The 19466-nt window shown below is 30.6% G+C and overlaps 3 protein-coding genes across 10 annotated transcripts; 2 read left to right on the forward strand and 1 right to left on the reverse strand.

Annotated features, from left to right (window-relative positions):
* Nucleotides 1-71: 71 nt before the first annotated feature.
* LOC122513153 (6-phosphogluconolactonase) lies at nucleotides 72-2061 on the reverse strand. The gene is made up of 4 exons (XM_043629428.1): nucleotides 1837-2061; nucleotides 1386-1586; nucleotides 998-1281; nucleotides 72-858 (listed from the first exon to the last, which is right to left on the reverse strand). The coding sequence occupies exons 1-4, from the start codon at nucleotides 1964-1966 to the stop codon at nucleotides 754-756; spliced, it is 720 nt and encodes a 239-aa protein (XP_043485363.1). The 5' UTR covers nucleotides 1967-2061; the 3' UTR covers nucleotides 72-753.
* Nucleotides 2062-2563: 502 nt separating this feature from the next.
* LOC122522653 (serine/threonine-protein kinase 11-interacting protein) lies at nucleotides 2564-11073 on the forward strand. Of its 7 annotated transcripts, XR_006305121.1 has the most exons (21): nucleotides 2564-2678; nucleotides 3096-3715; nucleotides 3799-4095; nucleotides 4176-4369; nucleotides 4440-4791; nucleotides 4891-5274; nucleotides 5354-5432; nucleotides 5516-5690; nucleotides 5800-5932; nucleotides 6002-6172; nucleotides 6578-6661; nucleotides 7183-7318; nucleotides 7443-7570; nucleotides 7662-7784; nucleotides 7859-8049; nucleotides 8130-8227; nucleotides 8316-8518; nucleotides 8599-8906; nucleotides 9035-10061; nucleotides 10174-10447; nucleotides 10820-11073. XR_006305121.1 is itself a non-coding variant. In XM_043643908.1 (20 exons), the coding sequence occupies exons 2-19, from the start codon at nucleotides 3238-3240 to the stop codon at nucleotides 9227-9229; spliced, it is 3729 nt and encodes a 1242-aa protein (XP_043499843.1). In that variant the 5' UTR covers nucleotides 2564-2678; nucleotides 3096-3237; the 3' UTR covers nucleotides 9230-9234; nucleotides 10174-10623. The 7 variants fall into 7 exon arrangements, 2 of the variants coding, with proteins under 2 accessions (XP_043499843.1, XP_043499853.1); XR_006305120.1 differs by lacking the exon at nucleotides 10820-11073 and having other exon boundaries at nucleotides 10174-10623; XM_043643908.1 differs by lacking the exon at nucleotides 10820-11073 and having other exon boundaries at nucleotides 9035-9234; nucleotides 10174-10623.
* Nucleotides 11074-12787: 1714 nt separating this feature from the next.
* On the forward strand, nucleotides 12788-19053 carry LOC122522661 (endoplasmic reticulum chaperone BiP). Of its 2 annotated transcripts, XM_043643952.1 has the most exons (10): nucleotides 12788-13167; nucleotides 13450-13597; nucleotides 13664-13883; nucleotides 13973-14205; nucleotides 14308-14533; nucleotides 16093-16186; nucleotides 16257-16677; nucleotides 16767-17132; nucleotides 17226-17629; nucleotides 17714-19053. In XM_043643952.1, exons 1-10 carry the CDS (start codon nucleotides 13046-13048, stop codon nucleotides 18369-18371), a joined length of 2892 nt encoding a protein of 963 aa, XP_043499887.1. In that variant the 5' UTR covers nucleotides 12788-13045; the 3' UTR covers nucleotides 18372-19053. The 2 variants fall into 2 exon arrangements, with proteins under 2 accessions (XP_043499887.1, XP_043499877.1); XM_043643942.1 differs by lacking the exons at nucleotides 12788-13167; nucleotides 13450-13597; nucleotides 13664-13883; nucleotides 13973-14205; nucleotides 14308-14533 and adding an exon at nucleotides 15320-15436 and having other exon boundaries at nucleotides 16031-16186.
* The last annotated feature ends 413 nt before the right edge of the window (nucleotides 19054-19466 follow it).

The raw sequence follows: 19466 nt of genomic DNA on the forward strand, positions 1-19466 counted from the left end.
TCCTTCGTTTTCAAAGGCCGCTAATCTTAATATATATAAAATGGATAATAAAATAGGTAGACGGTGCAGACTAGATTCTTCATTTTTAATTCACATTCCGGCATGTTTATTATATCCTAAGCCTCGGTGCATAAGGCAACTCAGCGTGTAATCTACCTTAGATGTAAAATATAACAATCTTTTTATTACAACAATGCAGAAATATGCATTGTACACCTAAATTTGAAAGATATATCAATTACAGCATATGACAAAGAACAAATGTTTCATAAATTGAATGTTCCCTCAAGATGATAATAGTTTTTCTGTTTTTCTTCTTTTTCTTTCTTTTCTTGTTTACTTACATAATACGCATTAATCTTTTCAAAGACAGAAATTTAATTGGGCATAGGACTGATCTAAGAATATGCATTATCGGCATATTATTTCTACGTACGTTTTCTGTCACTGAAATAACTAAATTCAACATATCAATGATGCAACAAAAATTCAACAGCAATAATAATAATAATAACAACAAAATAAATTAGACGTTTTATGTAAAATAAATAAAAATTAATATTGGCCATTTAGAATTATTAACAGTTTAATTGTAAAGTTTCTATCTAATTAGATCTTATTTTATGCAAATTGTATGCGTATACAAAATAAAAAGCTCAAAAAACGTAGAGCATGGCGAGCATTGAAGAAAAATACAACATGGAATGTTACAACACTTAAATCAATATCTTATCCATTTTTTTAATTTGAAATTTAGTCCATAAGTTTAGCTGCTTCTTCATCTAAAATCCAATATAAGGAACCATTGGTTGGCTCGACCCGAGCAGCTGGTAAATTTTCATTATCTTTCAGGATTTTCTAGAATTAGACGAAACGCCATGCAAAAAGTATAAAATGATCAAATTTAACAGGATTTTTATGCACGCGTGCACTCTTATGCATTGTAAAAAAATATAATTTTGAAAATTAATTCATAATAAAGTTATATAATATTTACCTTGATTATTTTTGCTTTGCTATCTCCTAATACAGCAAAAACACATGCTCTAGCATTGTTAATAACAGGAAATGTGAATGTAATCCTAGATAATGGAGGCTTAGGAGAATCATTAATAGGACAAACCCATAAACTTGTTTCATCCAGAAGTTTGTGATTGGGAAACAAAGAACACGTGTGTCCATCCGGTCCCAATCCTAATAATAATACATCAAATTTTGGTAAACTATCAGGTGGAAAATAGACAGACATTTTTTTTATATAATCCCTTGCAGCTTCTTCGGCTAGAAAAAGTCAATTAGATAGAATAAAGAAATTTTTCAGATGAATTACAAATATGAACATGAACACATATATACAAAGACAAATGAAAAACATTAATATATACCTGAAAGTTCAGGATCAATTTTGATAAATTGATCTTCAGTTATAGGAACTACCCCGATAAGACTTGTTTTATATGATCCATACGTAGATTCTCCATTTTCAAAAGGGACGACTCTTTCATCGCAGAAAAAAAAACGCCATTTGCTCCAATCGGTTGAAACATTGGGTAAAGTCTTTACCAATATATTTACAAAAGATCCTCCTAATAATTATAAATCTCAATCAATAAATCTTCAAATATCATTAAAAATAATGTATTTAGAGAATAGTTACTATTAAAGAATCACATTGTAATTATCTAGATAGGCTAATATTATATTCTTTTTTTTTTCATTTAAAAACCTTTGCTATACAATCTAATTAAAATACGTATTAAGGAAATCAGGAAAGAGAGAGAGAGAGAGGGAACAGAGATTCTTAAAACGGTTTGTAAATTGAAATATACTAATCACCTGATAATCCAATTTTGAAAATATCATCGCGGGCGATTGCTTCGTCGGAATTTGTCTTAAGAATTGTTGTTAAGCGTGATATTACGGCTTCATAATTTTGTTCGACAAATATATCTATTGTTTGTGCCATTTCTTCGTAAGAATAACCTTTATCCTTTCAACTAGCAAAGATTAAACACGCCAGTTGCGAGGCGGTTTATGAAGAAAATGTCCGACTAAAAATATAAAGTTACCAGATGGAATACTTGGTTGCAAAATTCATTCAGATTGAAATACGATATTTCTTGGTACTTTTTCTTTCTCACATTGATATAGTAAAGTCAAAATAATAAGAGAACGTCATCAATTATATTTTAATATTAATACATCCACAAAATATACAATTTAACAATTATACTTTAGAATAATTTTTCGTAAAAAATATGAAATCTTTCTATTGGACGAGTAGCTTAGTATTATTCTTATTTTCTACTACGTAATCAAATTCTTCGAAGAGCGGGAAATTTATACCAAGATGAGAAACCGATTAGGTTGATTATATAGATATTTTTCCTTTTAATAAATTCGTCTGTATATATCATTTTATTTGTTTAATCGAAGTTTATCTAAGCTATTATATAAATTGATAATATATTTAACATAATATAAGTTAATCATAAGAGAGTTAAGAAAATGATGTGGTCTTTTGACAAATTCTTATAGCGCCCCCTCTTTTCTTTATCTTTTTTATACTTTATGTTATGTCTAATCTCTCAAACTAGCGTAGTAATAGTATTGCTTAGATGATTTCTATTTTGTATTCCTCTCATCAATTTTTCACAATCCTAATGGTTACTGTTACGGTAAGAAATTATTCAAATATATGTATGTACTTTTATATACTATCATAGAAAAATAATTCGATAAGATTAATTCATTGACATTTATAAACAAAGTGAGAGAGGCATAGACATGGAAGCAGATAGGGAGGGAGAGAGAGAGAGAGAGAAAAGGAAAGAAAGAGCGTGTGAGAGTTTATAAACAGTTCATAACCATGGTGTCTGTGAAAAGCAACAAATGTTCCATTTTTTATTACGTACTAGAAATAAGAAATATTTCCAACAATCGTATATACGTATATTCTAAACTCGTATCATGCTTATATAACGATTGGACAGTTTAATATAGCGTATATTTTCATTTTGTTATACATTTGATCATGACGTATATTTAACCATAAGATATACATTAGATAATGAAGATAATATTTATTTCTGTAGGAAATAGTTGGGGATAGTTGTAATTTAGCTGGCAATGCAAGTGTCAAGCCCATGTGTTCTAATCCTCGGCTCTGAATATACGTGATATATATATAAACAATTCTATTTTGAATCTAAGAAAAGTAATGAAATTCGTGAGACAATGAGCAAAATGTCAGAATCAACGAGTAATCTACAACGCCTATCCAGCATGCCGGAGATAATGGATTTAGTCAAACTTCTTCGTCAAAATGGTGATAAAGTTCTAAGTGCATCGAGCAAGTTATCTTTATCTACTACATTACTTTATAACTTAAATGAAGCATTTTCATTGATCGTGGACGATGCTGAAGATTTGAAATCTTCATTTCAAGTTTGCAATAGTTCCAAAATAGACTTATTTAGAGATTTGAAATTTTTGCATGACTTTGTACAGAAAACAATCGGTCTAAAGCTGACTCATTACTCGGCGGCTAATGCCAAAGTACATGTTGATATTACCAAATTTAGAAGCTTGAAATATTTGGAGTTAAAAAAAGTTAGTATTAATTTAGTAAAAGGAATACAAGGAATAAGAGGCCAATTAGAAAGCATTACGTGTGCTGGAAGACAGGGCATTACTACTGTAGCACAATTATTAGGTATTACATATAACAATATTTTTATCGACGTCTAGCACATTATGCCTTTTTAACACGAATCGCTATTGTTCTTCTTTTTCTAGCGACGTGTGGTGGAGATGCCGGAGCAGGATTCGTTTGGGGTTCCTTGAGGCACTTATCATTGCCTCACAATGCTCTAGAACAATTAGACAGATCTTTTGAACTTACGCCATGGCTACAAATATTAGATTTGAGTCATAATTTACTAAACAATGCAGGAGAACTCGATTGCTTGCCTAATCTAAAATATCTTAATCTCGGATATAACAAATTGGAAACGGTTCCTGCTTTTAATAAATCGACAATGCATTCTCTTCAAATATTAGTTTTAAAAAATAATTTCATCGAAGATATCAGTGGTACGTTTAATTTACCGTTTACTACTATTCATTTAATATTCAACTTGAGTTATGAAAATAAAATATTTCTTTTTCTATAGGCTTACAAGGATTGGAGTGTTTAACGGAGATTGACTTGTCATTCAACTGCTTAACGGAACATTCTGTCTTGTGGCCTATCGAAAGGATGTCAGCATTGCTATGGCTATCTTTGGAAGGAAATCCATTGTCATATCATCCAAAACATAGATTGTTATCCATTAAACATTTACATCCATGTTTAATCGATAACAAGGTAAGTTCTATAAGGTGTATAGGTAAAGGTATATTACTTGTAGCCTTACTTAATCGCTCTTTTTTTATAGTTTGTCTTAGATCATTGGCCATTGTCAAAATCGGAAAGACTGCTTGTAGAAGACAACCGTGTTTTTCCAATTAGAAACATGCAGTCTAGCGTATCGAGAGACAATTTTGTTTCTTTGTCAGATTCAACTACTTCCAATAATACATTTTCATCCAATGACTCTTATGTTTCTAAAGATTTCTTAATAAAAACCCCCCAGACTTCCAATATAAACGCTAGAGGGGAGAAAAATTTTACCGCTGTAGGAAAAAGTAGAAAAAAGACAAACGTAAAAGAAGCTGTTATCGCGGAAGAAGACCAGGAAAAAAAGGATTCCATGAATAAATCGGAAGTATTATCTTCTTCGCACTTAGGTAAAAATATTGAATTTAGTCAAATGTATATTTAAACTATCGCATCCTTATTTATGAAATATATTTATTCCTATTTTTAAAAACATCAATCAAACATAGAAACGAAGAAACAAATATTGGCATTGCGAGAGAAATTTGGCAAAGCAAACTGGCTAAGCAGTCAAGCTGGGACCTTCGTTCAAGATATTATGGGTTTGCAATCACCATCACCTACGATTAATTATCTCGTCGATACAAATTCAATATTATCCGAAGACAATCTTGATATAACATCTTTGATAGATAATAAGGATTCGAATCATACTAATTCAGAAAATTTAAGCAATCCTATTGTCGTAAATTGCAATGACAATGGAAATGCTGATAAAGTAGAAGAAACACACGATAACGAAGCATCCGATAACGAAGCACCGAATAATGACAATTTGACAATTACTCTTGAAAATCCTCCTGAAATCAATCCTTTGTTTGATCTCGAATTAGGTATTATTTATTAATAATGCATATATAATTTGTTATTTGTAATTATTTCAAATAATAACTCTTATCGTTTTGTGCACAGAAAAGGGTGATCTGTATCTAGTACAAAACAGGAAAAATTCTAATGAAATGGAAGAATTATTTCTAGAACTAACGGCCGAGTAAATATCTCATTTCATTTTTTATTAACTATATTTATGCATGTACATACATTTCATTTGGCATTTATTCAATTAAATTGCAGCGATATAAAGGAAAGAGATACTACAAGTGGAATAGTCAGAAATTCTTGGTCGGCAGCATCTGTTCTATCGTGCGTATTAGGAAGAGGTGAAATACCTATGGTGGACATTATATTCGATACGAAACGTAAAGATAAACAGAACAGAAGATATTTTATAGAATTGGAAGACGCAAAAGTAAGTCTTATCGCACGAAGACACTATTTTACTATTAATATTTATTCATTATTCATTTTGTATACTCATTTGTATTCTAACTTTTGTTGATTTTTTCTTTTACTAATAGAAAATCGTGTCAACGATCAGTGAAAAGATGAGTGCACACCCTATACTATTAAAAGTTTATAAATGCATGAAGTGTTCGACGCATTTCTCGGATGACGAGGAACATGCAGCTATCATTCTTAGATCTGCAATTGGTATGTCATTATAATAACGCAAAAATCTTCTTAAGATAGAGTCATAGAAAAAGACAATATTTTTTTTAGGTATGAAGCAATTGAAATGTCCTACTTGCGCGAGTACATTAGTTATAGAGATGAATGAATTTTCCGAAATGCATTCTAAAAGTGAAGAAACTCCAGCGCACAAAAACAATAAATCTATGGAAATGTCTGAAATAATTAATTTGCAACATTCTGAATCTACTTCTAGTATCGGTAACTATATATTTTGTACAATGTGATTGTTAGAATGAGATTTTTTCTAATTGCATACAAATCGAAAAGAAAGCAGAGTTCTTTTTTAACAAAGTCTAGATGTTGTAAATCATTATAATATTCATAATTTTTGTTTCTATCGTTGTGCGTGTTACATATTATAGCGATAACAATGAGATACACATATAACATATATTAAAAACAATTATTTTTTTAAGCTTTTTTCTATGCAATTAAATAACATATTAAATTTTGGCTAGAAGAAGAAATGAATTTAATATAGCAATTAAAAGTAAATCTCTAGTAAAATAATATCGAGATGAATTAGCAGAATGCAAATGTCATGTCAATGATTGCCTGTCAGTACATTTAATTGTTAACTGGGAATATAACATACTAATCCAGGTGCAGGTGGAACGGAGGGTGAAGCTATATCCGTCAGCACTTCTCTGGTGCACTACGACTCTCACCCCCAAGCCCAAATCTGCTGTAAGCTCAGCCACAATAATATATATATATATATTATAGCACTCTATACTTTCAAACATTTATCATGAAAGCACAAGTGCACACTAGATATCTTTCAATGTTACAAGTATAAAAAATATACATATCCACTAATAAATATAAGCATTAATAAAAAGATAAAATGAATTATTTTATATATCAAAGATTATATATATACAATAGCTCATATACTTGTAACATAAGCACTCATTCACTTCATAACTATATTAACATGAAAGCTTATATATCAACTCATCCTCTCTAATCGATCCTTTCAAATCTTTAAGCGATGCTTTAATTTTATTGAGGTAACATATCTTGTCATTATATATAACTGCAGATGTATTCACATTTTCTTCATATATTTATATTTCCTACTTGTATAGTCACGAAATAATAGCAACAAGATTTGTTATAACTCAAGAGAATAATCCATACATTATTCATTATTCGTTATTCATTAATCGTTAATCATTATTAAATATCTATTATTATATCAACAGGCTCAGCAACTAGTTTAGAAGAATCAAGAGAATCCACGCCTTCGATAAGTGCCATAATTAAAAAGTACGAAAGTGATATAGAAATTCTTAGTAATCCAAGTCAAAGTAGTATCGAAGTTTTGGACGAAGCTTCAAAGTTAGTAAATAGTAACGAATCTATGGTTGCAATCGCAATCATATCTATGCGCGCAATTGCGATATTACTCCTTAACAAAGAAACGAACAAGAAAAATAATATACTTATTGTCTCTTATCTGCAGAGCTAATTTAACTCCTAATAGGAAGAGATCGTCGGAAGAAAGATCCGTAAGCATTGCTCCTTCGCTTTTAACAGTTACGGATGCAATTGGTCCGGTTATGGTTGGATTAACTGAAAGTAGTTCTTCAGGTTTATATTTTTATATGCATTTTACATTATTCATTTGTTACGTAATTTACTGGTATATATATATTTATTATTGATATTTGTCCTGTTTTAGGTTCTTTAACTGATAGCATCTGCACAGCGTACGAAAATAGAAACGTTAAAAAATGTAATAATAACGAAATCAATTCTGGAAAAGAACCTGTACCCGTAGCAAATATATCTACGATGCTTGGAGGTATTCAAAGACGTTTACCTGACTGACTCTAGTGTAAATGATGCATTACAAATTACAAACATTTTGATTTTCAGAACTTTTACAAAGTATCAAAATAGGAAGTAATAAATCTTTACTAATAAAGACTGAGGAAGAAATAAACTCTTTAAATAGCAGCGTGCAATATTCTTATACGGATTTCAGTAGTGTTGATCATAGAGTGAAGCTTCATATCATTCTAAACGTCTTTGAACACGAAAGCGAAGAACTTGCTCTTCTTCTTAGGGTATCTTAATCTTACTTATAATTAGTAATTGTATTATTCATTGTTTATTTCAATTCTAACGTTAATATTCATATTTTTAGGCCGATATATTGATGCACGGTCTAAAGGAAGTATTTCCAGGATGTTTAGTTTTATCTACATCGAAGGTTTATATCCTTAAAATTGATGGACCAGAAGGGTAGGGAGATATTCTACTATCTAGGTTTTATGTATTAACACTTTTACAAATATTTTCTCTCAAATATATTTGATATTCTATAAAACAGGGAGGACCCTCAGCGTTGGTTACACAAAGAATGTAGCTGGACAATAGATAAATTGAGATCTATTGCTGCATTGCCTTTTAAACAAGGCGTTCTAGTAGAGTTACAACAGTCAATAACAATGAACGAAGAGTACGTCAGCATTGGTTTATTATGCATATTACAAGATTTTCAGAGAACATCGAATTTTTTATTTTATATAACAGGTAACGGAGAAATATTAATATGTTACGTTTATATATGCTAACGTATATTACGTTTATTATTGAAATATATTTATCAACAGACCCTCCGCTACCTGCTAGTTGCGAAGTCGAATTTTCTGTACCAGAACATTGCAGTACTTTAATGCACAGTTTATTATCAGGTATTAAAAAAGATGAAAATGGTGATGATACTGTTAGAATTCTAGCGCTCTTTTCTTCTGCGGTACTGAAATGTCATAATAATACTATGATGACCAAGTACTCTGGACTCTTAATAACAGCATCTACCTTAATAATATTAGAGGATAATATGCAATGGCTTTTACCAAATACTAAAGTAGTGCCAGTAATATTAAAAGAACAAACTATGAGTAATTTAATGGGAATCGTAAGTAAACCTTGTCTTTCTCTCTCTCTCTCTCTCTCTCTCTCTCCAAATCAAATTTATTATTGCAACGAGTATTCGATATGTGCACTTAACATTTTCCACGTAGAATGAAATGAAAATAATTTTAGGAACGCTGCGATACGATGTTGGTTTTAAATTTCCTAAACGAGATTGCAGGCTCGGAAGAAACATGGAGCTTGGAGTTTATTTCTGTAGGTGCTGCCGAGGCTGTCATTAATTCAATACAATCGCCATGGGAAGAACTGTTTTCAGTACCCCTCCAAGTTACTACCAAATCAATACTAGATAGTGACAAATCTTAAAAAAGGTTGTTTCTATTGACTAATCTTTGATTGATAATAATAAGCTGTGCCACAAAATATGATGGAGAGATTTTCAATTGAAATGCGTATAAAAGTAATCATGAATCATTAGGATTACACAAGAAATTTTCTACTAATTGACAAATTCTTCTAGTTTCAATTTTAAACGCGTAAAAGTCAAACGTTCACACATAAAGTCACAAATATATAACTTGAAATATTTTTACTATCAACTTTCTAACTTCTTCATATTTTTTTGCATTATTGATAATCTATTATACTTGTCCAGAGATTCATAAAATAAGGCGATGTGGTATTTATCTTAATACATTAGACAATGAAATCAAATATCGTAGCGTCAGTTGCATTTGATATTTTTTATGGAAATATTGCACAAGCGTAGGTAACGATGATTGGAAAAGTTGATCGAGTTTTTTTCTCTTGTAACATAACAAATTTTATTATTATTTATAATTGATAGATATTTACATCTTGAGAATTGAGCACTATTTATAAAGGGAACAACAAACTAACTATACTGTACTATACTATACTATACTATATACATCTTATTTTGTACAACTCATTTGGCTGTGGTATATGTAATATTTTGAAGATGTAACTATAACTGTACATATATCCTAAAAATTATTAATACTATAACTTATTTTTATACTCAGAAATATAAAATCGGTAATGTTCTCAATTGACAATCTTATCAATGCGTTGATATAATTTCACTAAATTATATCGTAAAAGAAGTGTTGGACTTGTGTCTTAGCGTAAATGCAATATAATACCTCGATCTTACGCAAAAATGTTTGAATATATGGTAAAAGAGAAATATTTTATATATATAAACATGCATATAAATTATGTAACTATATAAAATATATGTAATTATTATAATTGTTTTAATAGCATTAATAAATTAATGCTTTTAGCGTAGGCGTTAAATCATTACCCTGGAAGGGAGAGCGCATTACCTTCAACAAAGATAAGTACGATCCAACAATACCATCATCATGAAAGATTTTGGAAGACTGTGCAAAATTTTATTTACATTGGGAAAGAATCAGAGATATAAATATCCTATCAAAAAATACGAAAAAGGAATGCCTCTTAATTATTACAAATTTCAACATCACTTTGAAATACATTTTAATGGGCAGTTCAATTCTTCACGTGTACAAAATGTATTGTCGAACATTGTACTGGGTAATTGAAAACATTATTATGCATTGACTGACATTTAATAATATAAAGAAAACTACTTTTTTTTATCTAAGAGATTGTCATAGCAACAATGTCGTTGATATAAATGATTGAAAAAATGTCTTACTAGCACAATACTAAAAAGTTAGAGAATAAAATTAACAGAAAATCAAATTCAATTGAGCATCAAAGTTTTTCACGTATTTTTTATGATTGACTGGAGGGTACGATAGCTTTTCGTGGGTACGATGATAGAAAAGAAACAGTAGAACATCTCTAACATCTTTTAAAAAATACACTACAGAGAATACTCTATAGGTTTTTTAATTTTGCATGGAATAGTTGAACAAACAAATGATTTATTTTTCTTTATAGGTTTACTATGTAATTTCGTAAAAAAGAAAAAACAAATTAATATTCTAATGGCTCAAAATCAGGAAAGAAAAAAAAGGAAACTGTATTATCGTGGAAAAACAAATTGCATTATTATACATTGAGCAACATTAAATAATACACAGTTGGTTCGTCGTTTAGTTTAATAGATTGTAAACAAAATTTCTTTTAAAATAATATTTTTGTGTATACTCGATTCCCCTCGCGTGATTTGTAAATAAAGATAGAAAATACAATTTTTTATTATGTATCTTTTATATAAAGTCCAGTCAAATTTCTTAACTCAATATTGTAACAAATCCGTTGTAATTTTGTAAAACGATCTCATATCACGATTGTACATTAAATATTAATAATAATTATTAATTAATATCAAAAAATATTTGCATTATCGTATTTTATTTATATATATCTGAAGTAAAGTACAACATTTTTAACTATCAGTAATGAATTAAAAACACTTTTAGATGCTTGATGTATTCTATAGACTTCTAGGAATAGTGTGACATGAAAAGAATTCTTTTAAATATGTTATAGAAACAATTATTATCTAAATATTCGTCATAGTTTAATGTCCTATATAAGTCACCGATGAAAGATATTATTTTTTTAATTTTTAATAATGAATTATTATCATTTAGATTTTCGACCTGTTTCTATAGTCTCTTGGAAATAATATAAGACCATAAAAGTTAATAAGAAATATCTCTAATATAGCTTGTGTGGGGAAACATTAATGAATGTACCTACCAATTCATTCACTACACCTATATATATTATGAAAGGCATTTAAACACCACCCTCGGATTCGAAGTTTTGATGTTTTTTCGAACTTCCAATAGAAATCTAGATTTTTGCGTAATTAAGATATTTTCTCGCGTCGCAAAAATGAAAGACATGTAAGCGGAACGCATGACGATACAAGAGGTATCACGAAAGAAGTATTTGTCGTCATCACCTAGAACGCTCATTGGTTGGAAATGACGTAAGTAATATCCAATGAAAGTACAGGAAATAAGTAAAGATTGTCGGTAAAACAGTAAGATATCGACGGTCGGTAAATACTTATGGTAAGTTATCATCGGATCTTTTACTGTTTTACCGACAATCTTTACTTATTTCCTGTACTTTCATTGGATATTACTTACGTCATTTCCAACCAATGAGCGTTCTAGGTGATGACGACAAATACTTCTTTCGTGATACCTCTTGTATCGTCATGCGCTCCGCTTACATGTCTTTCATTTTTGCGACGCGAGAAAACGATCTTAACAACCGGAATATCTGGATTTCTATTGGAAATTGGAAAAAACGTCAAAACTTTAAATCGAGGGTGGCATTTAAATGCTTTCATAGTAAATATAGGTATAGCAAATCTATTGATAGGTATATTCTTAATTATATATTTCTAACCGTTGGATATTGTTTATTGATTGACTTTTATGAATTTTTATTATTCTTTAGAATTTTGTTTGAGACGACAACTGCGCAAGCTACAACGCTTTAAACTTATGATCAGCAAGTCACTGCATCGAGTTTCACTCGGACAAGTTTGACTTTTATTTAAATTTTATTTCTGTTTTTTTTTTATTCTTATAATTGTAAAGTATGTTTTTTTTTTTTTAAAAGAAATTCGAAATAAGTAATTAATCCTCGTTCGTTATTCAATATAAAGAGCAAACATTACTTATTGAGGAAAAATCGAAAATTAACAGTGCGATGTATTTTTATTATATAAATGAAGGTATTTCCTCATTAAAAAAAAAAAACATACTCTACAGTAATGGAAATAAGAAATAGAGAAATAAAAATAATTACGAACAAATTTTGTTGTTTGTCTCTTGCCATGTTTACAATTGAAGTGTCGTCATCTAGGTAATTCATCTCTCAAACACTATTTGGGCGGTTTATTCGAAAAATTCTATTGCCTTCACGGGTTTCTTATTAAATAGCGAAATTTTCTGACTTAATAGTAACCGATTGATTTCTTTCCTGTATATAAATTGATTCATACATTATATCACGCTAGAGAGGAAAAAGGATATTTCTACAATATTGAAATGTTTTATGATAAGAAATTGTAACTTTAAGGGCAGTAGGCTGATGAAATTAGTTCGGAAAAAAGAAGAAACCTTGCAGGTGGTTTGCAGTGTTCGAATGATATTTATATTTAGAGCGACGAGAAATTATAATACATAAATATAAAATATGTCAGAAGTTAATCCTAAACATATGCTTCATAGTGGTATTTTTCATCCCGTTTTAAGACTATGGCAATCTCCAAACGTAGAAATGACTGTAAATAATCTTATGTACCCAATCTTTGTATCGTAAGTATTGCTACATAACCTGCCCATTCGAATAATTGTGATAATGTCTGTTTCGGTATGTAATGTCTAGCTATTTCTATAAAAAAAAAAAGTAGTATAAAATATTTCTATATGTTATTTATCTTTTTTAATATAATCAATTATATAAAATTATTGAATAATTATTATAACTTGTATTACATAATATAGCATTACTTATGTTATGTTAATGATTGATCTATAAAAAGGTTATTATGGATAGGAATAAAAGTATTTGTAATCATTGATTGATACTTCCTCTAGCGATAATAAAAATGACAAGGAGCCGATCAAAAGTATGCCTGGTGTACATCGTTATGGTATTAATCGATTGCACGAGGATTTACAGCCATTAATTTCTAAAGGATTGCAATCAATATTACTATTTGGAGTCTCTAAACATCTAGCGAAAGTAAATATTCCAATTTTCTACCTATTTGTCTGTAATTATCGCACAGATACAGATTTATTTTTGTAGGATCGCATTGGCTCCAATGCTGACAGCAGAGAAAATCCTATAGTTCAGGCGGTGCCATTAATAAGGCAATGGTTTCCAAATTTAGTAGTAGCATGCGATGTGTGCTTGTGCCCTTATACTATTCATGGTCATTGTGGTATTTTAAATGACGATGGAACTATCGATAACAGTGCAAGCATTAAACGTATTTCTGAAATTGCAGTCACATATGCAAAAGCTGGTTTGATTTATTTCTTTAAACATATATCGTTAAAATAAGTAAACATTTATTTATATCGCCTTCCATTTTATTTGAATGTAATACAACAGGTGCACACATAGTTGCTCCATCCGATATGATGGATGGTAGAGTAGGTGCAATAAAACAACAATTAGTTGCGGCTGGATTGGCAAATAAAGTTGCCGTATTATCGTATGCAGTTAAATTTGCATCAGGATTTTATGGACCTTTCAGAGATGCATCTCAGTCAGCCCCAAAATTTGGTAATCGTAAATGTTACCAATTACCACCAGGTAGTAATGGATTAGCAGCTAGAGCTGCTGTAAGTTTAATCTTATTATCTCTCTCTCTCTCTCTCTCTCTCTCTTTCTCTTTATTATAATATTTATATTTAATATTAATAACTTTTCTCTTTTTTTAAAAGGCCAGAGATATAGCAGAAGGAGCAGACATGATTATGGTCAAACCAGGATTACCTTACTTAGATGTAATCAGACATACAAAAGATGCGCATCCAGAATATCCTATGTTCGTTTATCAAGTCTCTGGAGAATATGCGATGTTGTATCATGGTGCACAAAACGGTGCAATTAACTTGGAAGATGTACTAAACGAAGTCCTATTATCGATGCGACGAGCAGGAGCAGATTGTATCATAACATACTTTACGCCCTTAATTTTAGATATGTTAATGCCTAAGTGTAAATATTAATTATTTTACAGCTCTTGTATAATTATGTGATTTTACGTATAGGTTACTCGAATTACTTTTCACGTAATATCTGGGGGCAAGATCGTATACTATAGTAGTAATATGTAAATGAATGTACATATATTTATATATGTTTAATGAGAGAACAATTTTGGAAAATAAATTTCAATGATTAATTCAAATGATAAGTATATTACTTAACATTATACTAAGTTATACAATAAATTATTATATGCAATAATATATGTACACATATCATTACTTTATCTAACCTATAATTCAATAAATTAATGATACTTATAATATTTGAAAACGATTAATTATCATGCTTCGAACAGTTAATTGCTATGCCATTTGAATTGATATTTTGGTATCTTGACATTTTTTTTCTTGTTTTTTTTTCCTAGTGTCCTCCTAAAAGAACTCCACAGGTTATATATACATATTTATATATAAATATAGATGATAATAACATATTGTAATGTTACATCATTACATGGGAACTACTATATGCAGTTGTATAAAGATTTACAATCAGAATACAAATAACAAATGCTGACGATTCGTCCGAATTTTCTGGAATGAAAATCCTGTTATGACGTGGGCCTATAAACGTCAGCCAACTGTATACAGGAGAACCAATGGATTCACTGTATTCCCTTATCTCACAGCGATTTTAACCAATCAGTGCGAGCCACGACGAAATCTTACCGTTAATATCAACGCACCGATTCCGACTTCAGTCAGTCGATTCTGAATTGTTTAAGTGAAGTTATACTGTGCGAGGAACTAATTAAATTCTACTTTCGTCAAAGAAGAGTAATACTTATTTATTCAATTGGTATATAATCATTTTTTAATAATAATCGCTTCATTTAGTATCCTAGTAAAAATAAAATTGTCATTTCATTTGTCTATTTTCGAAATTATATGTCAATCCATATGATTTTAGTGCGAAATTTTCCATTTTTCGTGCCACGTATCGCTGTTATATTTTATCTGGAGTATATACGTGTACTAACTTCGATATTCATTATTATCTACTTTTCTCTCTTTACTTTTGTTAATATATTAGTATTAAGTACATAGAAGATATATAGAAGAATTTGTGTAATTTGAAGAAAAATGAGAAAGCTCCACCTTATTTAAATCCCACATACTCGATGACTGCTCTGTCAATGTCATTGGCATTGACATTTTTAACTAATCAATGTATTCAAGTATATTCTATCTTTTGTATTAACGAATGAATGAATGAAATAAATTTGTACATTTATTTTTTATTCATTAATGATGTATAACACGTTGAATTATTGATTAACTTGTAGAATGGTATAGAATCTAGTTGTCTCATACTTAACTTGTACCCTTTTTAGAATGAAAAAATAATAAGATATGAGAATGTAATGAATGGTCATTTTGATTAAATTTTCAGGATAACTAAGGAAAATAGATTAATAATGAAAGGAGCAAAAGCTCTATTATTGCTAGGGCTAGTTACAGCCTTTGCACTTGCTAAAGAGGAGAAAAAAGATAAAAAAGAAGATATCGGGACGGTGATAGGGATTGATTTGGGTACCACATACTCTTGGTAAGTATAATTCATAAGAAATTGTATAAAATAAACGAAACGTTATTGTTACAATAAAGAATTTTTATAGCGTTGGTGTATATAAAAATGGACGCGTGGAAATTATTGCCAATGATCAGGGAAATAGAATTACACCATCGTATGTAGCTTTTACTAGCGATGGGGAACGATTGATCGGAGATGCTGCCAAAAATCAATTAACTACAAATCCTGAAAATACAATTTTTGACGCTAAACGTCTAATTGGACGCGAATGGATGGACACCACGGTGCAGCATGACGTTAAATTCTTCCCCTTTAAAGTTATGGAAAAGAATAACAAACCGCATATAGAAGTTCAAACTAGCCAGGGTAAAAAGATATTTGCACCCGAGGAAATCTCTGCTATGGTATTGGGTAAAATGAAAGAAACCGCAGAAGCGTATTTAGGGAAAAAAGTAACCCATGCTGTAGTAACAGTTCCTGCATATTTCAATGACGCGCAAAGACAAGTAAGGAAGAGAAAATGATTAACATTAAGAGTCGAAGAGTATTCCATATAAACATATGTTTCTATAAATTTTTCCTTCTTGTGTAACAGGCCACAAAGGATGCGGGTACCATCTCTGGACTTAACGTAATGAGAATTATTAATGAACCAACTGCTGCTGCTATTGCTTATGGCTTAGATAAGAAAGATGGAGAGAAGAATGTCTTAGTCTTTGACTTGGGAGGTGGTACCTTTGACGTTAGTTTACTCACTATTGACAATGGCGTCTTTGAAGTCGTTGCTACCAATGGTGATACTCACTTGGGTGGAGAAGACTTCGATCAACGTGTTATGGATCACTTTATCAAGCTGTATAAGAAGAAAAAGGGTAAAGACATTCGCAAGGATAACAGAGCCGTACAGAAACTTCGCCGTGAAGTTGAAAAAGCTAAGAGAGTACTCAGTGCTAGTCATCAAGTATGTATACGCAATTATATTTATATTACATTCATTTTCTTTTCACCCATGTTATAAGCGTCTTTGTATTTATTATATCTATATCGTCCTTAGGTGAGAATAGAAATTGAATCGTTCTTCGAAGGAGAAGATTTCTCTGAAACTTTGACACGTGCTAAATTTGAAGAGCTTAATATGGATCTCTTCCGTAGTACTCTTAAACCTGTACAAAAAGTACTGGAAGATTCCGATATGAGTAAAAAAGATGTACATGAAATTGTCCTTGTTGGTGGATCAACCAGAATACCCAAAGTTCAACAGTTGGTTAAAGAATTCTTTGGTGGTAAAGAACCTTCAAGGGGTATTAATCCTGACGAGGCTGTCGCGTACGGTGCTGCGGTCCAAGCCGGTGTTCTTTCGGGCGAACAAGACACGGATGCAATCGTACTTTTGGATGTTAATCCACTTACCATGGGTATAGAGACTGTAGGTGGTGTCATGACTAAGCTCATTCCAAGGTAACTAATTACAATAGTTGTCGCAATTGACATCTTTTTTATTCCGACAATAAATATTAATTGATTATTTTTCCATAATTTCAGAAATACTGTCATTCCTACGAAAAAATCTCAAATTTTCTCAACCGCGTCGGATAACCAACACACCGTTACGATTCAAGTATACGAAGGCGAGCGGCCTATGACTAAAGACAATCATCTTCTTGGGAAATTCGATTTAACTGGAATTCCACCGGCTCCTCGCGGAATACCTCAAATAGAAGTTACATTTGAAATTGATGCCAATGGTATTCTACAAGTTTCCGCGGAGGACAAGGGCACTGGAAATCGAGAGAAAATAGTTATTACCAATGATCAAAATAGACTAACGCCCGACGATATCGAAAGAATGATCAAAGATGCTGAAAAGTTTGCGGACGATGATAAGAAACTAAAGGAAAGAGTAGAGGCTCGTAACGAGCTCGAATCTTATGCATATTCATTGAAAAATCAATTAGCCGACAAGGAAAAACTTGGCTCTAAAGTTAGCGATTCGGACAAGGCGAAGATGGAAGAAGCAATCGACGAGAAGATCAAGTGGTTAGAAGATAATCAGGATACAGATCCGGAAGAGTACAAGAAACAGAAGAAAGAACTATCGGACATAGTACAACCGATCATAGCCAAATTGTATCAAGGTGCGGGTGGTGGTGTACCGCCAACTGTTGGTGAGGAAGATGATGATCTAAAAGATGAACTATAACCTTTCAAGAATCCACGAAGTATCTTTGTTCATAATTAGACTGAAATAATCAACTTCCCAAACGAGGAATGCATCGAGGATCTACTAATATGTGTCAGATGATAATGTCTTCATGGTGGATCGATATCGAAACTGAGTCTCACAATAAAAATTTCAAAATCCTTTATAGATACACACACACACACACACACACATATACAGTGATTTATCATGGATCGACATGTTAATAGACTCTCTATCATACATGTTTCTTACAAGAAGCGACGATCGTTCACCATTATATTCTTTACTGAAAAGAAGAAAGACAAAAGAAAAAATTAATTTATATATATATATATAACTTCGTTAATGGGGGGAACTTATTTAAAAAGTTCTTAGGTAAGACTCTGCGTATTGTTAGTTTATTTTAATTGTTTTATATGTTTGTTCTTAAGTCTAATCCATAAGCCAATCTTATATAACTGATGTGTTTCGAATATGCAATGGAATGTATGCGAGTATGATTGAGTTTAAAAATATTTACAATTTGTAATTATATCCACGAGAAAAAAAGATAGGGAAATAAAAAAGAAACTGCAAGGAAAACTATAGTACTGTGTACAATACAGATAATGTGTAAGTGTGAAAGCGCGTCATATATTAATACCATATATGTACTAAATAAATACATTTTTTCAATAAATATCCTTTAAATGCTATTTATTTAATCCCAATTTATTAATGAATTAAAATGAAAAATAAAAGAATGCATGAACGAGGAATTACGTTCGTAACATATCGATTTATTTAGTCCAAATATATATATATATATATACACACATTTTTTCAAATAACTGCATGTATATTTTTTTCCATATTTTGGATGAATTATAACATTTAATGTATTATGATTTAAACAAATATAAATATTGTTACAAATTAAATGTAATATTCCTAAAATATATTTATATTTTGGAGCTTTTCTCGACCGTAATATAATTGTATAAATATTATTGAATTACTCTTCTTGCAATTATTACAGACAAAATGTCACATACTCTTCTTTCGTATTAAAATAGATTCGTTAACACAAATTAATCATTTGATTCGTGATTT

The sequence above is a fragment of the Polistes fuscatus genome, unplaced genomic scaffold, assembly GCF_010416935.1.
Source record: "Polistes fuscatus isolate 324 unplaced genomic scaffold, CU_Pfus_HIC Scaffold1, whole genome shotgun sequence".
Taxonomy (NCBI): domain Eukaryota; kingdom Metazoa; phylum Arthropoda; class Insecta; order Hymenoptera; family Vespidae; genus Polistes; species Polistes fuscatus.

Bases quoted from the DNA above. Each gene is read 5' to 3' on its own strand.
- LOC122513153 (XM_043629428.1), bottom strand. From the start codon at position 1,966: ATGGCACAAACAATAGATATATTTGTCGAACAAAATTATGAAGCCGTA. The intron at 1,587-1,836 runs GTGATTAGTATA...TATAATTATTAG, and splicing joins TTTCAAAATTGGATTATCAG to GAGGATCTTTTGTAAATATA. The intron at 1,282-1,385 runs GTATATATTAAT...GACTTTTTCTAG, and splicing joins AATTGATCCTGAACTTTCAG to CCGAAGAAGCTGCAAGGGAT.
- LOC122522653 (XM_043643908.1), top strand. From the start codon at position 3,238: ATGAGCAAAATGTCAGAATCAACGAGTAATCTACAACGCCTATCCAGC. The intron at 6,662-7,182 runs GTAAGCTCAGCC...TTATATCAACAG, and splicing joins CCCCCAAGCCCAAATCTGCT to GCTCAGCAACTAGTTTAGAA. The intron at 8,228-8,315 runs GTAGGGAGATAT...TCTATAAAACAG, and splicing joins AAAATTGATGGACCAGAAGG to GGAGGACCCTCAGCGTTGGT.
- LOC122522661 (XM_043643952.1), top strand. From the start codon at position 13,046: ATGTCAGAAGTTAATCCTAAACATATGCTTCATAGTGGTATTTTTCAT. The intron at 14,534-16,092 runs GTATCATAACAT...TGCTAGGGCTAG, and splicing joins GCGACGAGCAGGAGCAGATT to TTACAGCCTTTGCACTTGCT. The intron at 16,187-16,256 runs GTAAGTATAATT...GAATTTTTATAG, and splicing joins TTGGGTACCACATACTCTTG to CGTTGGTGTATATAAAAATG.